Source organism: Myotis nattereri (assembly GCF_964212035.1).
Source record: "Myotis nattereri genome assembly, chromosome: 1".
NCBI classification, from domain to species: Eukaryota; Metazoa; Chordata; class Mammalia; order Chiroptera; family Vespertilionidae; genus Myotis; species Myotis nattereri.
Genome location: NC_138075.1, coordinates 207,347,275 through 207,370,867, shown reverse-complemented (window position 1 = coordinate 207,370,867; position 23,593 = coordinate 207,347,275). Strand labels below are relative to the sequence as shown.

At 42.8% G+C, this 23,593-nt stretch overlaps 1 protein-coding gene across 2 annotated transcripts in view; it reads left to right on the top strand.

Annotated features, from left to right (window-relative positions):
- Positions 1-259: 259 nt before the first annotated feature.
- FAM114A1 (family with sequence similarity 114 member A1) overlaps positions 260-23,593 on the top strand; it is a 62,403-nt gene continuing 39,069 nt past the window's right edge. Inside the window, exons 1-3 of one of the 2 annotated variants that reach the window (XM_081093055.1) lie at positions 260-311; positions 7,561-7,916; positions 18,188-18,275. In XM_081093055.1, coding sequence (XP_080949181.1) covers positions 7,569-7,916; positions 18,188-18,275 — 436 coding nt within the window. In that variant the 5' untranslated portion in view covers positions 260-311; positions 7,561-7,568. The remainder of the gene's footprint in view (positions 312-7,560; positions 7,917-18,187; positions 18,276-23,593) is intronic. The other variant, XM_081093056.1, reaches the window with a different exon arrangement.

Genomic DNA, 23,593 nt, shown 5'->3' with positions numbered 1-23,593 from the left:
CTTGGAAAAGACGGGGATCCGGCGCCCCTCCGGCTCTCCCGCGGGGACAGAGCTGGAAAAGCAAAGTTTCCCAAACAGGTGGGAAGCGCAGAGGAGGGGCGCGCCCGGACGCCCCCTGCGCTCCGGGGCTGGGGCGGGGCCCACGGGGCGGGGCCAGCCCTGGGCGGGCCGCGGGGCGGGACGGGGCAGCTCGGCCGTGTCCCCCTCCGGCCCGCCCTCCGGCCCGCCCTCCGGCCGCGTCCCCGCCAGCCCTGCCGACGTGGCGGGGCGGGACCGCCGGGCGCTCCCGCGCGCACTCGGCCGCCAGAGCGGTAAGAGCCCCCGGCGCCCTTCCCGGCCCCTTCCCCGGGCGGGCGGGCGGGGACAGCGGGTGGTGGGGAGACCGCGCCGTCGCTCCCGGTCCTGACTCCCGAATCCCGCACGCTGTGTCCCCTTCGGTGGGGACAGGCCACCGGGCGCGGGACCAGGAGGATCCGGGCTGGAGGGTGAAGTCCAGGGAGGCGCGGGTGGCGCGGCCGAGGGCCCTGCGTGGGTGCGGGCGTGTGAGTGTGTGTGTGTGAGTGTGTGTCGCTCGGGTCCACGCTCATGCACACACCCACACGCCCGCACTCCGGCTCTGCACCCTCGGCCGCCGGGGAGCCTGCCGCGAGCTCCGATGCATCCAGTCCCAGCACCAAGCAAGTTTGAGAAAGTTTTCCCAGGGTCCCAGGTCGGAGGCCCAGATGGCCTCGGGGTCTAGGCAGCTGGGGGCGCAGAGGGAGTGGTCCCCGGCAAGGCAGGGGCCTCCTTCTTGGGGTTCGCCTGCCCATGGACTTGGAAAACCGAGTGCAGGCCCTGACTTCCCACCCGAGCTCATCATTCCTCCCCCTGCAGACCCATGCCCTGCCTTCCACCCGAGCCAACATCCTAAACTGACACCACCTGGACTCACAGCCCTTGGGTTGAGTCCGACTCCCTAGCCCAGCCCCACCCATCCACCCACCCACTCTTACTCGCATTCTCCCTGGAATGTGGTGGGTATTTCCTCTCAAATCAGGCACCTGAACTTCATTGCCTTTTCCTAGAGTAGGAAGACATCTCTATAGGCTGTGAGGGCTCTGAGTATGCCCTGCTGATCCCATCAGTTACCAACCTAAACATCTTGAGGGATACCAACAGGTGGCTTTTAAAATCCATGTCTCTTGAACTCCAGAACGCCTCAGGCAACCCGCAGACCTGAGGGTCAGAATGGCTTTTCTCCTTGCTGCCCTCTTTTCTTCCTGGGGGCCCCTTTCCCACCTCATTTATATCCATCCTGTACTCTCTCCTTCCTTTCCCCCATCAAAATCTGAGCTCAGGAAAGAATGACACACTCTTTACATTGCGAGCTTTAAGCAAAGGCATGAACCTTTCAGGGTGGAATTTGAGGCGCAAGCGAGCCAATGCAGAAGGAATTTGAGGGTGGGAGGGGGCCTTGCTGAATCTCAGCGATTCAGTCCATATAAGTAGTCATTTATTTATAAGACCAGCTTAAAGCAAGCATTGTTTCTCTTACATCAGTGCCAGACAATATATGCAACTTGGGTGAATATCTGAGGGTAATAAACCAAGCTAGGTGCTTGTTGGTCACAGCCCCAGAGGAGACTGTGACATAGAAACAAATACTCCATTAAGTGCAATAGAAGCATCACATAAAAGTATTGCAGAAATATAGAAGAGGCAGCAATTTAATTCTTCAGAAGGAGCAGGGCACATTATGGAAAATTTCGGAGTGAAAAGTGACATTAGGCATTGAGAAACAAACCGGAGTTGGAGGCAGGGCAGAGGAGCCAGCATAAGCAAAGGCAGCGAGGTGGGACGGTTTACGAGCTGTGTGGGCTCCTCTGATGGAAAGTCTGGTGAGGCAGGAGTCAGGGTGTGTTGAGAGCTGCAGGAGGCAGAGAGAGAGAGAGAGAGAGAGAGGGCGATTGGAGCTGGGCTATGAGGGGCCACTGATGCTGTGCAAAGGTGCTTCTAAGCAAGAAAACAAATAGTTCCCTTCTATGTTTCAGAAAAATCCCTGGCAGACACATGGGGCCAGGCCTGTGTCCTTGTCCATAGGCACTCTTACAAACTGATTAGGAACCTCTCTTCTAGAGTTGTTGTTCCTGGTCCTTTACTGACCTGCACTTTTTAAAACCGTGTTACCAAATTCTTGTTTTGCCAAATGAAGCCATATGTAAAAAGATATCCATCCACTACATCGCTGTTTCATCAGAATGAAAGACAGTACAATCCCAAGGAAAGCTAAACTTGGAAAATGAAGGCAGTCCTTTATATTTAATAAATTTAGATTGATGAAAAACTGGCTACCTTGTCCTCATTTTTCTGTCATCAGTCTGGTGTTGGAGAACAAAGTATTCGGATCTTTGTGTCCAGCCTTACTTTACAGAGGAGGAAGTGAGGAAGCCCAACAGAAGTGAGTGAGTGATGCCCACCAAGGGGCGGAGGGACAGAGCACAGCTCTCTCCACCTCAGAATCCCATCCCTCCCACCCTCACTAGTCCTTCATGTAGCCTCTGGGCCCAGTCACTCCGATGTCCATCCTGACTATGTAAATTCATTTCTGATGCTGGACATTTGCATATACTCTTATCCCATCATGCCTCAAACCACATCAAAGACATTTCACAGGTCCTCCCTTGCACGAGATCAGTCTAGTTCACCTCTCCCTTAATTGAGATGCTGTTTTACATCATCATTTAAGTAGTTCGTGTTAGCTGAATTCATTTCCTGGACCTTCACTGACCAGGAATAAGATATAAATGCATTATTCATTTTCTGAAGGATAGTAATCACGTCTTCTCTTTTAAAGTTATTTTTGGAACTATGGTGCTGCTGCCCCACTACATAGCATCGTTCTGGGAGCCTTTTAGGTAATGATTGCATTTACGCATGAAAAAACTAACTTAGTCCCAGCTCACAAAGGCTTCTTTATATGCCCCTTCCTCTCCTTGGAGTTTACTGAAGAAGCCTCCTTGTTTCTGTGGGTTGAGTCTCCCCAGCATCAAAGCCGTGATGTAGCTGCCGTGATCAATGTTCCTAACCATAAATCAGGAGAGATTCTGAAGCCGGACTGCCTATGGGCACCCGGCAGGGATGAGACTGTCCCGGGAAACAGTGTGTGCATCACGGCTGTGGTCCGGGTGGACGCCAACAGTAACAGCTCAGAAACAGCTGTGTATCCAGAATACACAATTTCTGATGATTTCAGACAAAAGGGCAAAGTCTTAAAAAATGATTGCGTCTCTCCTGTCATAAGGACACCCAGAGTGAAGGCCTACCAAAACAAACAAAAAAGATCTCTCTTGTGTTAGTTTTGGTTTAGGGGGAGGTAGAAGTAAAGAGATTAGAGATGTGTGCAATTGGAAGTTAAAGTAGGGCTGAATATTATAGTGCCCATTTTTACTATATAAACAGATGTAAAAATATAGTCCTTCTTAAATTGATAAGTTGTCCATAAACATTTTTAATAGTATCAGTTCAAATACTCATCTTCTTGGGTATTTCTGAAGGAATGGTCTTGTGTTGCTGGTTGAATGCAGAGAGGTGCAGAGAAGAGAGATTTTGTTGCAGCAATATTTCCAGAATTGAGGTGAGCTGACCTAAGGCAATTTGGCCATTAGAGATGAGTGAGGGCTGTAGGTTTCCTCCCTTGCAAACCTCTCGAAGGAGAGTGAAGTTCTCAGAGTTCTGCCGCCCACTCGCACGGATACTACCCACTGGGTTCAGTTATACAGCTTGTTCCTGGAGCTTGATGTCCTAGCTCTGTCCTTTTGGGCCTCTGGGAGGACTCGGGTAACCTCTTCAGCTTCAGTTTTTTTCTTCTCCCAAAATCAGCTAGAAGAATTAGAAACATTCTACTCCACAGGGCAATAAGCTGCTGGGCTCAGTGCAATTGTGTGCCCTGGTAATGGAAGGGCAGAAAGAACCTGTACATTACTTCTTGCCAGTCACCTATCTTAAGCCCCATTGCCATCTCATCAGTGAAAATGATTTCTAACATCCCTTATGCTAATTAGCACACCCTGGAGTACCTACCCGAGAGGGTAAAAGTTGAACCCTCTGAAGAGGTGAACTCAGTTACAGATACTGAAATGCTAACTAAAGACCTCTGGCGAGCATATTCCTGAATACGGGACTTCAGATGTTAACCCACCACTGCCAGGGCGTAAATGACAACCCACACACATGGCATCTGGTATATGCTGGAGTATTTTAACATTATGAATGGTATCATAACACATTTAGGGCAGAGCACACACGACAAAGTGCTCATAATGCTTTTTATTTGCCCACGAATGTTTATCACAGCCAGGTTTATGTTCCTGCTTATAGGAAAGTGAAATAGTTTGGAGCTTCTTAATAATTCAGGTTAATGATAAGGATTTTCAAATTATCTTACAGAGAAAATAGACAGTGTCTGTGACCAGCTGTTGATGAACCAAAACTAGGAACAAAAGTGATGTCTCAACATCATTTACTCATAGACCCATTCTCCTTATGGTCCTGCCCCTAGCACCCAGATGAGGATAGGATAAATTAGGACGGAGAACTCTTTAGGCCATGGCAGTCAAGCAGTGTCCTAGGCCATAAGTCAGCAAACATCTTCTGTAAAGGGCCAGATAATAAATATTTTAGGCTTTGCGACTTTGTGGGCCATATGGTCTCTGTTGCAGCCATTCAACTCTGAGAAGCCGTAGGCAGTACATAAACATATGAGCATGTCTCTGTCCCAATAAAACTTTATTTACCAAAACAGATGGAGGGTGAGATTTAGCCAGCAGGCTCTAGTTTGCCAACTGCCATCCTAAGCCAATCCTGACAATGTTTTCCCAAAGATCTTATAAATTTCCAAATGACAGTGGCTTTTCAAGTAGCCTCCCTCGATCCCCTCCCCACCTCCACCCTGCCCCCATGAACCGCAGTAACTACCCTTCTCTGTACAGCGGCCTTATATCATTCTTTACTGTTTCAACTAGGCATTGGTCATACTTATTGACAGACCATCTCCAACCTTGATTATCCTGAGTAATTGGGGACATCTGGGTGCCATTAAATGAAACACAAAAGTTAAGAGGAAGATCTAGTGTTAATGATAAGACAAGTTTCCTTTTGTCTAGGAAGAGATGTTCAACTGGCCATTAGAGCTACTTATCCAGGGATAGACTTTCTTTATAATAGCATATTAATATATAACACTATATATTACATATATACACTGAGTGGCCAGATTACTATGACCACCCCATCAGTACTTCATTGACACTTCCAAAAATACTGAATATTGAAAACTTCCTAAGCAAATACTCTCAAGGTTTTATTATTATTATTTGCATAACTAATTCACTTCATTGTACTGATGGGGTGGTCATAATAATCTGTGCGGTCATAATAATCTGGCCACTCAGTGTATATTCTTAGTAATTAAGGTGTAATTTGTATACCATAAAATTCACATACTATAAAATTCACTATATATATATATATATATATATATATATATATATATATATATATATAATTGATTTCAGAGAGTAAGGCAGAGGGAGATAGAAACATCAATGATGAGAATCATTGATCGGCTGCCTCCTGCACGCCCCCTCCTGGGGATCGAGCCCACAACCCAGGCATGTCCCCTTGACTAAAATCGAACCTGGAACCCTTCAGTCCACAGGCTGACGTTCTATTCACTGAGCCAGACTGACTAGGGCACAGAATTCACTCGTTTAAAGTGTATACAGTTCAGTGGTTTTTAGGATATTCACACAATTGTACAGCCATTACCACTATCTAATTTTAAAACATGTTCATCACCCAAGAAAGAAATCTGTACTCATTAGCAGTCACTCCTCATTCCCTTTCCCTTCAGCCTCTGGAAACCACTAATTTACTTTCTGTCTCCATGGACTGGAGGTAGACATTTGAGATTCATGACATGCAAGTGGTGTGATAAACAGAAAGGCATGTGCTTCACCAAGGGGGAGAATGTAGCAGGAAAAGGAATTAGCCAGATGACTGCTCTTTGAGGGGATATGAGGGTTGGGGATATAAGTTCTTTCTAAGTCTACATCACCAGGTGGCCAGTATGTAAACTAGCTTCTCACATCCCATGGTTTTAGCAGCAACCTGAGATTTGACCAATTGGTAAACACCATGGTCAACAAAAATACCCATTGATTTGCCTGAGACTTGGCTTCTTGTGTAATGAGAACACTGTCTTCGTTTTATCCAAAAAAAAAAATTATCATTTAACCTACTTTCTAGATCTGTGCTATCCAATAAGGTAGCCACTAGCCATATAGGCCTATGTAAAATTAAAATTTTAATTATTTAAAATGAAATAAAATTTAAAATGTACTAAATAAAATTAACATTTTTAATATGGCAGTAGCCAGATTTCACATGCTCAGTAGCCACATGTGGCTATTAGCTACCACACTGGATGGTGCAGATTTAAAACAGTTTCATCATCAGAGAAAGTTGTATTGAACAGCGAGGTTCTACATGATATCTACATGAGAATGAGTTTTCTGCTTCTCGGGTTGTTTTGTAATGGCTACATTCCTCTTTGGCTTAATACACCACTTCTTTGCTTCCCATTTTATCCTCATGCATCCCTGTTTAAATTATTATTCAGAGCACAGGCCTTCATCAGCTGGTACCCAACAAAGCATACTTATGTGCATGTATGTCTCTTTCTCAATGTGAATCTCTGATGACATGGCGGAGCTAAATGTCACGTGTTTTTTAATAAGCTCTTAGGTATTTTCTATGCTAATTCTCATTGCGACAAATATAATTAACCAAGTCTTACTACATAAATAATTTCCCAGACTCAAATAATACTTCTAGTTACCATTTGTATATCGGTGCAAAGCAAGCAAGAGATCCATGAAAGGTTAAAGATAGCACTGTAGGTTTTATTAGTTTCCTATTGCTGCTGTAACACATTACAACAACCTAGTGGCTTATAACAACACAAATGTATTTTCTTACAGTTCTGGAGGTCAGAAGTCTAAAATGAGTTTCACTGGGCTAATGTCAAAGTGTTGGTAGGGCTGGTTTCTTCTAGAGTCTCTGAGAGGAGAAGGGTCTCCTTGACTTTTTCAGCTTCTAGTAGTCACCTGTATTCCTTGGCTTATGGCCCCCTCCTTGCCTTCAAAGTGCATCACTCCAATCAATCTCTGCTTCTGTCATCACACCACCTTTTCCTCTTGATAGTCAAATCTCCTCTGCCTCTCTTTACTAAGGATACTTAGGATTTCATTTAGGACCCACCCAGATAATCCAAGATAATCTCCCCATTTTAAGATCCTTAATTTGATCATATCTTCAAAGTCCCTTTTGCCATGTAAGATAATATTCACAGATTCCAGGAATTAGGATATCTTCGGGATATGTGTTCAGTCCACCCCAAGATTACATAAAGTTTATTATTGATTTACCCCAGCAGACTTAATTTAATCATTTAGGGCTTTGAATTAAAGTTCAACAATTCATATTAAAACAGAAAGTTTTTGTTTGTAATTATGTTGGCAGATAATAAGATGTCTGATGATGCTGGTGACACTGTAGCCCCTGGAGACAAAGCAGAAATTACCGAGATGCCCAATAGTGATTCTTTATCCAAAGATGCAGAGGTGCACTGTGATTCAGCTATGATTTCAAATGAGCCAATGCTGGCTGACCCCAGAGGAGATGCATGTGAAAATGCAGCGGTTCAGGGTGAGGAGATTGCTGACACTGGGCACACTGACCAGCCCGAAGACACCAGTGCCATGGATCCGCCCCCCAATGGAGAAGTGACTGAGGAGGTGCTTGCCCAATGCATTGATGCCGTCAGCCTTGAGGCAGAACTTGGACCTGAAATACCCCTGAAAGAACAGAATAATCCGGTAGGAGTGGTTCATTCGGTTTAGTTCAACCTAAATTCTTACTGATACCTACCATGGGCACGGATTTGTGCCAAGCTCTGTGGGAGGGGGTTGGGATTCAGAATAATCTATGATGTAACCTTATGAGCATAGCTGGTCATTATAATATTTGCATTTTGATAATTGTGTTAATAATAATAACAGCCACTAATAATTGGATACATCCTGTGTGCTGGGCACTCTGCTAGCCACTTTATATGTTATATAATTCACTCCATACAAAAGTTGTTTGCGGCTCTAAGCTAGATAGTATTAACCTCAATTTGTAGACAAGGCAACCAGGCATAGAGATTTTAAACAACCCAGTAAGATACTAAGCTATGCAGTAGTAAAATGGAAAATATTGTAATATTGAACATAATGAGTCCAAATTATTAAGGAGCCTGATTTCACCCTAAACGAGTCAATGTTTCTTTAATAGAACTTAAATTTTAATGCACATTTACAAATCCACTAGGGCGATCTTAGACATTCAGACCACTCTTTTATCATCCTATACCTTCCACCTTCCAGGGGACCAGAGGCAGGCATGTTCTCTGCCCCTTTCCTTCAGCACCTGCATCTGTCTCTTTGTGGGGAAAAGATAGACCACTGTCTCCTGTTTGCTACCTTGTGACACATCAACACAACCATGGAGCTGGCTTTTGTTGGTATTTCCATCTCCATCCATGTGGGGACTGGTGGGGATGGGAGGCACCCAGCATGAAAGGAGGAGGTGGGCTGCTCTCCTCCTATCCTCCGTTCCAGAGTGATGGTACAGGATGGGGGGATGGGGGCCTTCCCTCAGCCATGCCCCAGCCCTGCTCATCCTGCACTGTCACTCACATCATCTCCAAGGGACTAGGCTGCACGCCCTGTGGGAGGGGAACTAAACAGGGAGCCAGGGGGCCTGGGCTTTCCTCCTCCAACCTGTCATCATGTCTGTTAATTTGGGCAAGACACCTAATTTCTCTGTGCCTCACTTTTTTCCTCTATAAAATGAAAGGTTTACACATGAAGATATCCTTCTGACTAATGTTTTATGATTCTTTTATTCAAAATCAACTTCCGTTTTGATTTTTTCAATTACAGTTCACATTCAGTAGTATTTTGTATTGCTTTCAGGTGTACAGGGTAGTGGGTTAGACAATCATACACTTTACAAAGTGCTCCTCCCCCCACCCCACCCCCCAATATTATCAGTACCCACCTGGCACCCAACATAGTTATTACAATATTACTGAGTATATTTTCTAGGCCGTACTTTACATCCCCATGACTATTCTGGAGCTACCAAGCTGTACTTCTCAACCCCTTCACCTTTTTCACCCAGTCCTAGAAAATCAGCTTCTTAGTTTCCTTAGAACTGTTCTGAGATGGGCTTTCTCGGAGAGGAGGGTGTTTTCCAAGACAAGATGTTTAAACAAAACCAAACAATTATCTTGTAAGGATGTTAGCTGGGAGTTGGATCAGATATGGTCAACATAAATGCACACTTTTGTTTCTGAGTTCAGAGAGTTCTCAGACCCTTTGAATTCACCCTGGGCCCCATAAGGGCTTAAGAACTCACAGACTAGAGGTTCTGTGACCGTAGCTGAACATTTCAACCAATGGGGGAGCTTTAAAAAAATACTGATGCCAGGGTCTGGGCTAGTCTGGGTTCTCCAGAGAAACAGAACCAACAGGATACATATTTATAATTCCTCTACCTATAAATACCTATATGCCTGACTCTGGAACCCCTTTTCCCCCCCATGCTATCTTTCTATTGTGGGGAGCATTGGTTCCTAATTTTTATTATAAGTGCTACTGTTAATAAATACCTTTGTTGATTAGGAAAAATATATCTTAGCCACAACATCCTGAGATGACTTAAAGAAACTACATAAGTTCTACCTAGTCAAAATATATGTTCCTGATGCCTAGGTTATTCATTCAATTTCTGACTTCTAATAATTAATGATTGTTAATAAAGATAGCACAATAAAAAGTCAGTATGCTCCTATACATCTGCCTTCTTAAATTTTTTGAGCAAATTGAATGGATCCTGCTTTTGAAAGCACTTTATAAATCTCTTTGATGCTGCAAGAATGAGCCAATAGGCAGCTAGATGCCTCCCTCCTGCATCTGCACAACTCTGTTAGCTTTCAGGGACTTTGTTAAAGGTGAGCATTTCCTCATAATGAACTATCACACTAGTATTTGGATGGAAGTGCAAATATTGGCTACAGAGTTGGGACCGTGGCTCTGGATGTATACGTGGCATTGCCCTCAGGAGCTCGGGTAGAACCAAGCTGTGGGAGGCACACCTGAGAGTATGTTTGTTCTAAGAAAGGCAGAAAGCTGATAGGGCTGGTTGGAAAGGGTATCCCTTTCACGCGGGTCATGTTTAAACTCTTCTAGGTAGTTGCAAATTTAATCTTTTTTTAAGGATTACCAGAAAAGAGGATTCTACTATCTCTTTTGGTAACCTATTCTTTTAAGTTAATATTAGAAGTCAGTTTTGTGCCTCATCTTCAAGCATTGTTCATTTGTTCTATTTTATTTGCTCTTTGCTGGACACTTATAGGAAGTCCTCTCACAGGGATGAAAACAACTGTGGGATTTTTTTGGGGGGGTGGAGGGTGGGTGTTTGTTTGTTTTTGCTTTATTTTTATTTTATTTTTTACTTAACTCCCTTCATTTATTTTATTTTATTTTTTCTTTATTGATTAAGGTATTACATATGTGTCCTTATCGCCCCATTGTCCCCCCACACACACTCATCCCCTCACTAACCCCCCCCCCCCCGTGTCTGTGTCCATTGGTTGGGCTTACATGCATGCATACAAGTCCTTTGGTTGACCTCTCCCCCTTACCCCCACCCTCCTCTACTTTCCCTCTGAGGTTTGACGGTCTGATCAATGCTTCTTGTCTCTGGATCTGTTTTTGTTCATCAGTTTATGTTGTTCATTATATTCCATAAATGAGTGAGAGAAAAAATAAAGAAAACAATTATTTTTCTGATCCACAAGAGGATGAACTCTACAAAAAATCTTGCATCATAAGTTCATTTACAAGTTGACTGTTTGGATCGTGAACACAGGCCCCCGAGGAATGGCAGGTCCTATAGAAAAACAGCCAAATTCAAAAGCCTATTTGACCCCAGGTATAGCTGAGCCTGAAAGCATCTCATCACCCTATTTTAAAATCTTCTATGGAAAAAATGTCTGCTTAAAAAAAACCCAAACCTGGTAGAAGAGCCTTTGAGACAGTATTATAAACCAATATCTTCTAGGACACACTGCATTTTGTAATAATGTGCTTAAATGTGTATATCTTTCTCTAAGTGGCTTGTATCTGCAGTTACTTTGGGTATGAGGTCCCTTAAAATCCTTTGCATTATTAGCTTCATCTTTGCCTGAGTCAGCAGGGTGGCCATAACTCAGCAGGGAGGGTGGTGTGACCAGGAGGGGCCTAGAAAAGAGGAAGAGGCCAGTGGTTCTGCCAGCTGCTCAGCTGGCACCTCTGCTTTGAAGGATCACACCATTCACAGCTTATGCTCTCACAGAAGCTATCTCATCCTTGGTGTTACTTCTCTTTCTCATCCATTCTTATGTACAGACTGGAAGCCATTGAATTGGCGCTTCCTGCAGGAATCCACTCTACAGCATCCATGAGACATGTTGGACTAGATACTTCAAGGCCTCTGTCAGTCCCATGACACCATGTATCATGCCCAGAAATCTGGTGAAACTAGCTTCAGGATGCCTACAGTCTAGGTGGGGTATAAAGGCAGTGTGGTATGAAGTAATTACAGCATGTCCTATAGTGCTAGATAGGACAGGCACGAGGGAAGAATGAGATGGGACACTTAAATGAGTCTTAAGGAGTCAGGAAAGTTTTCAGCCTCAGTTCAGAGCTGGTTGTCTTCGATACTAATCAGGAGTGACATTTATTCCCAGAGATCTTGTAGGACCTTATTATATACTAGTCCATCGCCCCCCAAAAGATCCTATCTATATCAAATGTCCCTAAACTCTTAACACCAAGAAATGTGACCCAGAGTGAAGAATGCCATCCCTACTGCTCAACACCAATGCATAAGGCTAATTATGAAGGTGAAGAATCCAGAAAGTACTCTTCAAGGAAAACATAGACTACCACCAGATAGTTCTTTCCCTAGAAAAGGAGAAGCAGAATGTTTAAGTAAGAAAATTGCAGTTGAAGGAGACAAAGAAGAGAGAACATAGGCCAAGACATGCTGATAACAGATTTTTGCCTCTTCAATGAGTAGAGTTTGCTCCAATTCTGTTTGAGTATTCCCCCTTTTAAGCCTGATCTACACGATGACACTAAGATGCTGGTGCCATTTGGTCATATAGGGCAGTGCTTCCTAAATTTAGTGGTGTATTGGAATCACCTGGGAAATTTGTTTAAAATTCGGATTCCTGGGCTCTACCCTGAGAGATTCTTATTCAACAGATCACAGTGGAAGCCAAGACTCTATTTTTAATAAGTTCCCCCAGATGATACTCTTGCAGTCTGTGGACCAGTATTTGGAACACAAAAAGAGGTAGTTGTGGGGTGGGGTGAGATTGAGAAGATGGGGAGTTCAGTATTGAACATGCTATGGGACATCTAAGGGAAGAGATTTTGTAAGCAGTTGGTGATAATGGTCTGGAGTCCAGGAGAGAGAGAGAGAGTCTGGAGGCCATGAGTACTTGGATACTATTTAAGGAATTGGAATGGGGGAGATTGACCAGCTGTTATTAAAAAAAGAAAAAGAACAGAGACCAAGGACTTGGCCCAGGAAGGCTCCTATTTCTAACACAATTTTGTCATTCACAGTTCTTAGATTCTCTTTGATAGGTTGTGATAGATAACAAAGAAGTTGAGGTGTTGAGAATTACCTCTTCTCTCCACAATCTCGCCATCACCGTCAATAAGTGAAATCAAATCTCAAATCACATTGTACCACACTGACATTTTTAAATTAAACATCAATTAACAAGAAAGTTAAAAACAGATCATAAAATCTGTTTCTTTCTTTTTTTTTAATATATTTTATTGATTTTTTACAGAGAGGAAGGGAGAGAGATAGAGAGTTAGAAACATCGATGAGAGAGAAACATCGATCAGCTGCCTCCTGCACATCTCCCACTGGGGATGTGCCCGCAACCCAGGTACATGCCCTTGACCGGAATCGAACCTGGGACCTCTCAGTCCACAGACCAACGCTCTATCCACTGAGCCAAACCGGTTTCGGCAAAATCTGTTTCTTTTGTAGGCTTGAGAACATCCTTTTGTTCTGTCCCTTTAGGGGCTCTGACCACCAGCCTGAGTGAAAGGTTCACTCAAGGCAAATGCCTAGAATTCTAGAGGCAGGTTTTTTCCCCTTATCGTTGACATCAATCAACCAGAATTCCCCGGAGTTCAGAGCTGGATAGAAAACCATTTAGCATAGGGCAACCTCCTTTCGTATATCCTGTTCATGTAAAGGTAGGAAGAAGCTTTAAAATATATTTAATCATCTCCAAACCTCAAATACTTTTAATTTCATCATCTAGAACTCCTTTCAGATATTCAGAATGCTAGTTAACAGTCCACCGTGTTTACCAGTTAAAACCCGTTTCTGCACCTCAGTATGCTAATTAGCAAATCATCAAATGTTAATGGAGATTCAGATAATAGAACACACTGGTGTAAGCCAGTGTGTTTTTGTGTATAAGAAGGACTACACAGACTTTTAATTCGGGTTAAGTAATTAGTGTTCAATTTATTACGGTCACAAATTCGAAATTTCATTTCTCCCTAGGCTTTATATTCATCTCACAAATTTTTATTTAGAAATCTAGCAAAATGAACAATCACTTTCAAGGGATTTTTGATTAATGCTTGGTCCTTTTTACCAACTTAAACATATTTAAATATTTTTAAACAGCATGCATACATTTAATATGTTCTATTTCCTTTTTAAGTACCTCATTTACCTACTTAAAGAAAACCTTGCTGAGTGCTTAAGAATAGTTACAAATATATTAAATTAAGTTTATAGAGCGGACCTAAAGACCTCTTAGGTATTATAATAATATGCATAATTTTAGGAAGATTTCAACTTAAAATCAGAAGTCTGATAATTCAGTTATTCATTTTAATTGGTTTTCAAAAATTGATGCTCTCATCGGTCAAATTCCTTAAAACCTTAGTAGTACAGAAAAGACCAAATATGCACAAAAATATTAATAGCCTGACTTTGATGCTTTCAACCTTTCTATATTAATTTTAAGTCTTCCCAGAGCTAGATGATCCATACACACCAAAGAAGAAAATTACCTGGAAATAACTGAAGCCATTTTTCAGCCAATATTTTGACAGAGCTATAGGCATCCAGAGCAATTCCCATGCTCCCAAATGTCACACTGAGTCCACTTTTAGAGAAGCTATGTCATGAGTTACAAAACTTAAAAAGGGCAGCTCTTATCATGCACATCCCTAGACACATGCTATATACAGTACCTGATTCTTGATCTACTCAAGTAAATAGGACAACCAGGTTGATCTATGATCTTAAGACGGGTTCATTTATTTTCTAGTTAAATGTTAGAGACCTTCAAATTCTATAGAATCTAAAATTTATACATTTTTTCTGTCTCATGATACCATTGAACTTTTTAGCCTAAAGTAAATAAATGTATTTTCCATTGGAAGATCTTTAAATAAGATACCAGAGATATACATGTCTTTTCTATTTAAAGACCTTTGAACTTAATGGAATCTTGAATTCTTTCCTATCCTTAGGACTGCACAATGGTTTTAGACATTTAAATGATCTCCAGTTGAGTTTTGATATTCCTCTTGATCAAGCCAGATCTGAGTTGTAAGAGATGAGGTCATTCCTCTGCAATTGTATGGGGAGGGAGGAGGAAATTCAGAGAGTTTTCATCTAATGGCTTCTGAGTTCTCTGTAAAATAGGATGTAAAGTTGTCTGATAAAGGAGGTGGGGGTTACATGGCAAGAGGGTGAGAAAAAAAAGGTTTAAAATAACTATATTTGATCATGGAAGATCTGAGTAGGTCCAATCTGTCTACTTTATAGCCTCAAAAGTTTGGGACATTAAAGCCATTTAAAGTGGAGACAGTACTCGTGGTGAGATAGAATTATAATTCATGCTGAACATTTAGTTTATATGGTTTTTGCATTAAACATGCACAGTTAGTCATTTGAGTATTTGCCACTGATAAATATTCTTCACAGCTGATTAGGTCACATCTCAATGTCAAAGGAGCTTTATTAATAAATCAATTGAAGTTGTCACTTATTATACTGCAAAAAGTTCCAAATTTATTTCACAGTTATTTCCATTTGCTAGTCAATTACCAGCTGTCAGAACATATTAAGTATTGTAAATTTGAGTCAGAAGCTGTCACCCTTAAGTGTATTAACTCTCCTTAATCACATAGGTAGTGATTTTTTCCATAAAAGAATGATATTATTCACTAGCTTACATCTATCTTCATGATGGTATAAAATTGCCATTGGCTTCCATTGCCAGAGTGAAGTAAATCAATGTAGACTCCAAAAATGAAAGCTCACAGTCATGAATCATGAGTATTTCCATTCATATTAACAGGCTTTTCATTGTTTCCAACAGAAAAAATGTCAGCCAGTTTCAAAGCTTTTTACTTCTTAGTGTTAAAAATGTAGTTTCTTATTATTGTTATTATTAATTATTATTATTATTATTACTACTAGTTAACATTTATGAAGTATTTCTTAAGTGCCAGGAACTATGCTCACAGTTTTATATGAATTATTTCTTTTAATCTCCACAATAAACCTCTGAGGCCATTGGTTCTTATACAGAAGGTGTTTATACTACCATACCTTGTGTTCTGTAATGAAGTAAACAATGGCTTAAAGGACTTGAGTAACTTGTGGTCCAAAATGGCACAGCCTAGAGTCAAACCCAAGCAATTTAATTCTATAACCTTTTCTCTTGACCAGCAGTGTACACTGGTGGATGGTTTGATATTTACAGGTGAACCAGTTAGGAATGCATTTGGGTGCAAGTAATTAAAATCCAACTTATAGTTGCTTATAAAATAGCAATTTGGGTGTGTTTTTTCTCACTTGACAGAAAGAATGGAGATAGGCAGCTACTCACATTGGGTTAGCAGCTCAGCAGTGGCAGCACCACTGGACTTTCCCTTATGGCAACAAAAATGGCTGCTTCTGTTTGAAGCATTATGTCTACATTCAGGGCAGGATAAAGGGAGAGGGAAAGAGCTGGCACTGGCCATAACTTTATAATTCATTATGAAAACAAAGCGTTCCCAGTTATATCTCATTAATTTAAAACTGTTTCACATGTTTACTCTTTCTTAAAAAAACATGTTTGGCCCAGCCTGCATAGCTCAGTGGTTGAGCATCAACTCATGAGCCAGGAGGTCACGGTTCAATTTCCAGTCAGGGCACATGCCTGGTGTGCGGGCTTGATCCCCAGTGTGGGGCGTGCAGGAGGCAGCCGATCGATGATTATCTTTTATCATTGATGTTTCTATCTCTCTCCCTCTCCCTTCCTCTCTGAAATAAATAAAAATATTTTTTAAAAAAATGTTTGTACTGATTTTAGAGAGAGAGAGGAAGGGAAAGGGGAGAGAGAGAGAGAACATCAATGAGAGATCGGCTGCCTCCTGCATGTTCCCTCCTGGGGATTGAGCCCACAACCCAGGCATGTGCCCTGACTGGGAATCAAACCAGAGACATCTAGGTGCCTGGGACAACGCTCAACCAACTGAGCCACACCAGTCAGGGCCACACGTCCACTTTTATCTGCAAGAATGGCAGACAGCAGAGGAAGGGAGTTGGAGATGACTGATGGACCAAGCTTGGGTCAAAAGTTATATAATTTACAAACTTTGTAGGAATTTTTCACTTCTTTCTTAACTACTTTCTTTCTTTTTGGAGTGAAAGAACTGTGATTCTCCAAGTCCTAATATGTTCTTGCCTCATTTTTTAGAATGTATTCTATATAATAAAAGGCTAATGTGCACATTTTCCCCTCAACTGGGAGTTCGACCAGGGAGCAGGGCCAGCCAACTGCCCAAGGCCCCTCCCTCTGGCCAGCCCCACTCCCGATCAGCCCCCACCCCCATCCCGTTCAAGGCTGGCCGGATCCGACCCATGCACAAATTCGTGCACCAGGCCTCTAGTTCCTAGATAATAAGAGAAAGCCATGGTTTCACTAATTGGATCAGAATACATTGGTTGCAAGTATTGCACACTTAAGAAAACAGATGAATTTTAGTTATTTATTCAACAAATAAATGTATTGAGCACTCATTATATATCATGCACTCTTCTGGGGATACATGAGTGGAGAGGAGGAGAAAATAGAAACACACACACACAACACACACACACACACACACAATGCAGGAATCTCATGGAACCCAAAGACAGGAATGCAGCAGAACCTCGAAGAGGAAGAGGAACCAGGGCTGAGGCGGTATCAGGAATTTGAATAGATCCTCTGAATATATCTCCTTCACTCTGCTCATGCTGCTTCCTCTGAATTCTTAGCCTGCCAGGTGGATAGAATATGGTCGCCCTACATTCCCCAAGTTTCCATCTTCTATTCAAGCAACCAGTCTCTCTCAGTCCTAATTCAAACACCTAAGCAAGAGGTTTTGATTCCACTGAGCCCATGGACAGGGAGAGATATGGTTGCAAAGGTCATTGTGAGTGGAGTGGACACTTTGAAAGCTGTCTACCTTAAAAGGCTACCTGTTGCTGCTTCGATTTCCAGGCTCACTGATGCTTTTCTAGACACTTTGCCTATCACCTATGGCAAAGCTCCCTCCTACATGCCCCCAGAGATTTGAAAATTCACTCCACCATGAGAAGCACAGTTGTTTAATTCTCTACAAATCGCATGAGTCAGAGTTGTTTTGAACTTTTTCAAAACACTTTTGTGCCCCTTTCCCCCCACAGCCCTGTCCAGATGATGGGAGATTTGAGTCTTGGTTAACATCAAACTCCCTTCTTCTCACTTCATGCCAAACCCTCAGAAGCCAACACCACATGTAATCAGTTTGGTTCCAAAGTACATATTGCAGTGTGGGATGGCATATTCTTTTATGGCCTTTATAAACTGCAAGCCAGTGAGGCATGGTTCTTGGTGATTTAAAAATCAAACAAAAATCTCTTTGCTTCAAACAAATGCATGCTTTTGAATTACTGATCTCATGGCTAATCTGTTTTTCTACAGGCTGTGGATTCCCCTCCACAAGGAGGCGGATGGGCAGGCTGGGGATCCTGGGGCAAATCTCTGCTCTCATCCGCATCTGCCACAGTAGGTAAGCATTAAATCTTGCATTTGAATGGATAAAGTTCAGAAGCCTAAAAGGATATGATAGTTTAGTCATACTATGTGCTGATACAGTTTAACATTAGCCTCTAAGATCATCATTTTTAGTGTTCTAAGTGCTTCATATATATTAATGCATTTATTCCTCAAAATAGACCTATAAGAGCATACTCTTATTTTCTCCATTTTCTCCAGCTGAATCACAGAGTTTGAGGCAAAGACCTTGTCCAAAGTGAGGAGTGGCTGGGGCTGAGATTTGAACCAAGGAGTATGGCTTTTTATATAAAAAACACTATATTATATTGACTCTTAAAATATAAGATTTGGGCTTTTTAAAATATATTGTTAAAGCTTTGTACACATCATTTCACTTAAATATTTTAAAATGTACAATGAACATACCAAAAGGGATCCACAAATGGTACTTTTGAGGTATCTATAAAAGGCACTTCATCAGCAGAGCACTGAAATACAAATAGAAATAATTATGCAGGTAGGAAGGATATATAATATATATTTAATATATCCCAAAGCTAATAGAGTTACTGTAATTGAGCATTGACCTTACTATCAATAGAGTTACTGTAACTGAGCTTTTTGGCTGCCAGTATTTCTCACTGAATGATAAAATCAAACTTAGTTCACCTAGCCCTGGCCAAGTGGCCCAGCTGGTTGGAGTACTGTCCCAGGCACCAAAAGGATTCTAGACGGGTTTATATGGGAGGCAAGCGATTGATCTTTCTTTCTCTCTCTCTCCCTTCCTTTCTCTCTAAAATCAATAAAAATACATGTCCTTGGGTGAGGATTATTAAGAAAGAAACTTATTTTAGCTAGATAAATTTATTATTTTTTATGGTATTAAATTTTTGAAGCAGTTTCTTCTATTGGCCCTTTTTTGTTGTTAATCCTCACCCCAGGATACTTTTTCCATTGATTTGTAGAGAGAGTGAAAGGGCAGGATGGAGGGGGCAAAGAGAGAGAGAGGGAGAGAGAAACATTGATGTGAGAGAGATACATCCATCAGTTGCCTCCTGCACAGGCCCCAACCTGGTAGGGATGGAACCTGCAACCCACGTACATGCCTTTGACTGGGAATGACCAGAATTTAACCTGAGACCCTTTGGTGTGTGGGCCACTGCTCTAACCATTTAGAAACACTGGTCAGAGAACTATTGGCTCTTACGCAAGGAGAAAATATAATGGACAATGTCGTCATTCGTGCAGGTTTGTCAAAATATTCTTCATGTGTCCTTTCCTTACATCCACTTTTCATGAAAACTGAGGGTATAGCATCAACATGCCTAAGATAATTTAGCAAAGGATTTCATCTAGAAGCTAGAGAGTGAGGAGCAGGACAGGAGAAGTCACAAATAACATAGCTTTCACATCATTCAATTCGGGTGTCTCAGGTATAGTTCACGGCCATGAGCATCTTTTTTTTTTTTTTTTATTGATTAAGATATTACATATGTGTACCCTCTAACCCCCTCCCCCCCCCCCCCCCCCGCTCATCCCCTCACCCCCCCGTTGTCCGTGTCCATTGGTTAGGCCTATATGCTTGCATATAAGTCCTTTGGTTGATCCTTCCCCCTTGCCCCCACCCTCCCCTACCTTCCCTCCAAGGCCCGCCAGTCCAATCAATGCCTCTCCGTCTCTGGATCAGTCCTTGTTCATCAGTTTATGTTGTTCATTATATTCCACAAATAAGTGAGATCTTGTGGTATTTATCCGCTCTCCAGTTCCATCGATGCTGTGGCAAATGGTAAGAGTTCCTTTTTCTTCTTCCTCTTCTTAAAGAATACCTTTCAGCATTTCATATAATGCTGGTTTGGTGGTGATGAACTCCTTTAGCTTTTCCTTATCTGTGAAGCTCTTTATCTGGCCTTCAATTCTGAATGATAACTTTGCTGGATAAAGTAATCTTGGTTGCAGGTTCTTGGTATTCATCACTTTGAATATTTCTTGCCACTCTCTTCTGGCCTGCATGGTTTCTGTTGAGAAATCAGCTGACAGTCGGATGGGTACTCCCTTGTAGGTAACTGACTGTCTTTCTCTTGCTGCTTTTAAGATTCTCTCCTTATCTTTTGCTCTTGGCATTTTAATTATGATGTGTCTTGGTGTGGTCCTCTTTGGGTTCCTTTTGTTTGGGGTTCTCTGCGCTTCCTGGACTTGTAAGTCCATTTCTTTCACCAGGTGGGGGAAGTTTTCTGTCATTATTTCTTCAAAAAGGTTTTCAATATCTTGCCCTCTATCTCCTTCTGGTACCCCTATAATTCTGATGTTGGTACGCTTGAAGTTGTCCCAGAGGTTCCTTACACTATCTTCATATTTTTTGAATCTCTTTTCTTTTTTCTTTTTCGGTTGGGTATTTTTTGTTTCTTTGCATTTCAAATCTTTGACTTGATTCTTGGGATCCTCTTGTCTGCTGTTGGATCTCTGTAAAATATTCTTTATTTCAGTCAGTGTATGCTTAATTTCTAGTTGGTCCTTTTTCATGTCCTCCATGGTCTCACTATACTCCTTGAGGGATTCATTAAATTTATCGGCGGTTTCCATAAAATTCTTGAAAAACCTTATAAACGTGGCCTTGAACTCTATATCCAGTCGTCTGTCCTCCTCCATTTCTGACAATTGTGACCTGTTTCTCTGTCTCCGCATTTTGGCTGCTTCCCTGTGTTGATAGAGTGGCCCTGCGCGCCAGGTGTCCTGTAGGGCCCAGTAGCTCAGCCTCCCCAGTTACCTGGGGTGGACACTCTTGGTGCACTCTTGGTGCCTTGGTTGTTGTAGGATCACTGGGAGGAATTGACCTCCAGGCCAATTGGCTGTGGGAAGCAGCTGTGTCTGAAGTGGGAGAATGGTCCCCCTCTGACCACTGGGTACAGTGGCTCCTGGATCTAAGGAGGTGCTAATTCAGCCCCTGCCTGAGGCCACACAGCCGGAGCCCCCACGAAGAGGCTCAGCTGTGAGGCAATGCAAGCCGCTGCGGGGCCCTGGGCCTTCTCTTGGAAGTTCCGGGTCTGGCTGGCCGGGCTGCAGTTAGGTACATTCACATGCAAAAGCCTCTGCCGCAGCCTGGTTGGGGCGGGGTCTCAGGGAGTCAAAAGGGAGGAGAAAGAAGCAATGGCTGATTCTCCGCGCCCGGAGTCGCGCGTCTCAGTGTCCCGGTAACGGCTGCAAGCACCTCTGAGGGAAATCCGCCCTCAAGTTCGCCCGCTGCCGCCTGAGAGAGCAGCCTCTCCCCGTATGTGTCCTGGGTCCCCAGAGACTTCCCAGAACCGGAGATCAGAGCAGTTGGGAGCTTGTGATTCAAAAAGACAGCCGCGTCCTCAGGTGCCACCCCCTTTCCGCGCGCGCAAGCCGCCGCCGTACCTCTGCACTCAGCCTCCGCAGCTCCTCTGGCTCTCAGAGTGCTTTTCTTTTCTTCTAGTTGTAGAGATTACACTCAGCCAGCCTTCCTGTTGTTCTGGACGATGTTTGCTCCGTCCTTTGGGATAATTTTCAATTGCTGTGGGAGGCGACTATTTCCTGGTGTTTATCTATGCCGCCATCTTAGTTTCTCCGGCCATGAGCATCTTGAGATGGACCATGATTGGCGCAATCTGTTGTTACTTCTTAAACCAGGAGGGATAGGAAGGTCTGAAGGTCTTTTGCTCTGCTGCAGTGGACCATAGTCACAAGCAATTTAAGGACCAGATATCTAATTTGATAAGATTTAGACTTACCGGAAGAATGGATAGATTATCCCCCCCTAATTCTATGTCTGTCAAATATCACGAGAGCTCCGGCAGGAAGTAGACGGTGTTTAAATAAATGTTGGCCTCTTTGGCGAGAGCTTGGAGAGAGATTTTTCTCTATGCTTCTTGTAGGGGACAGGTGTGCGGTGGGCACTATATGCGGAGATGGAAAAATTAGCCAAATTAGAGCAGAGAAACCTGTGTTGTCTGAACAGGACAGATTCTCTTCGTGAGCGTGAGAACAAGCACCTGCAGGCAGCCTGCTTTGGGGAAAACGTTGGAGCTTTTAGTGGCTCACAAATGGATCTTGCCACTGGCAGCACTTAGGACTGACATGCTTCCTGAACCAAAACCTACAAGTGTGGAGTCTAGAAGTTTTTGAAAATGGGAGAAGTCATGTAAAAGTAAATAATATGGTCACAGAATTCTACAGCTGTCCTCACGATTGATGCCATTGACAGCAAAGTGTTCTGCGTACTTCCAGTTATAATGGTGTCAAGAGCTGCCCTGGTTTTATAACAAATTCAGTGCTTTAGAAGGGTCTTTTATGGAGAAAGGATGTACTTTCATGTTAAATATAAGCTCTTCCCATGGTAAATGCAGAAATGTGTGCACACTTCCAGAGTGCCGGTAATCACTCTGCCCTAGTTGGTCTGACTCTTTGCTCTTGTTCCTCATCGGTCGACAGCTACACTTCATCCTTTGACTTTGGGCTTCTCTGGACCCTTACAAGGTTTTCCATCCACCAACTGACAGCTCGCCTGTTGAATTTACCACCTAGCATCTTAGGTATCCTGTTGTAATCTGACCTTCGCACACGTACGGCCTAGTGCAGCCTTGGTCTCAGTAGACTGTGCTGCAAAGTCTCTGGGTTCTGTTACCTAGTTCAAGTATAGCCGGTAGTAGATGATGTGGTTTTACTGCTTAAAAAGCACAGTGTTATTTCTGTGGCAGGTCTCACCCCATGCTGGTAGCCACTCATCTTTTAACTTGATCGGAAGTCAACATCTTTTATCTGCAGCCTGTGCTTATGTTTGGTGTTGCTCTTGAAGTTTCCCTGTGTCTAAGTTACCGTGAAGATGATAAATGCTGTATCTTATTGATGTTGCAGACACTTAAAGCTTCTGGTGTTTCTTGGCCAGCTCTGTGCAATAATTGATCCAGAAGAGCCTAGAGCAGTGGTTCTCAACCTTCCTAATGCCGCGACCCTTTAATACAGTTCCTCATGTTGTGGTGACCCCCAATTTCATTGTTACAAGTTGAACATAATTAAAGCATAGTGATTAATCACAAAAACAATATGTAATTATATATGTGTTTTCCGATGGTCTTAGGCAACCCCTGTGAAAGGGTCGTTTGACCCCCAAAGGGGTCACGACCCACAGGTTGAGAACCGCTGGCCTAGAGAGATAAGTGCCCTTGAGCCAGCATGATTGCCGTGTCACCTTCCCCTTCTGGTTGGTGGATATGCTGTTTCTCTGAGATTGTAGGACATTTGCACATTGGCCAATATAATATCCAAATGATGTTCAGTATATCCTCTTGCGTTCATTTCTATTGCTGTGGAACAAAT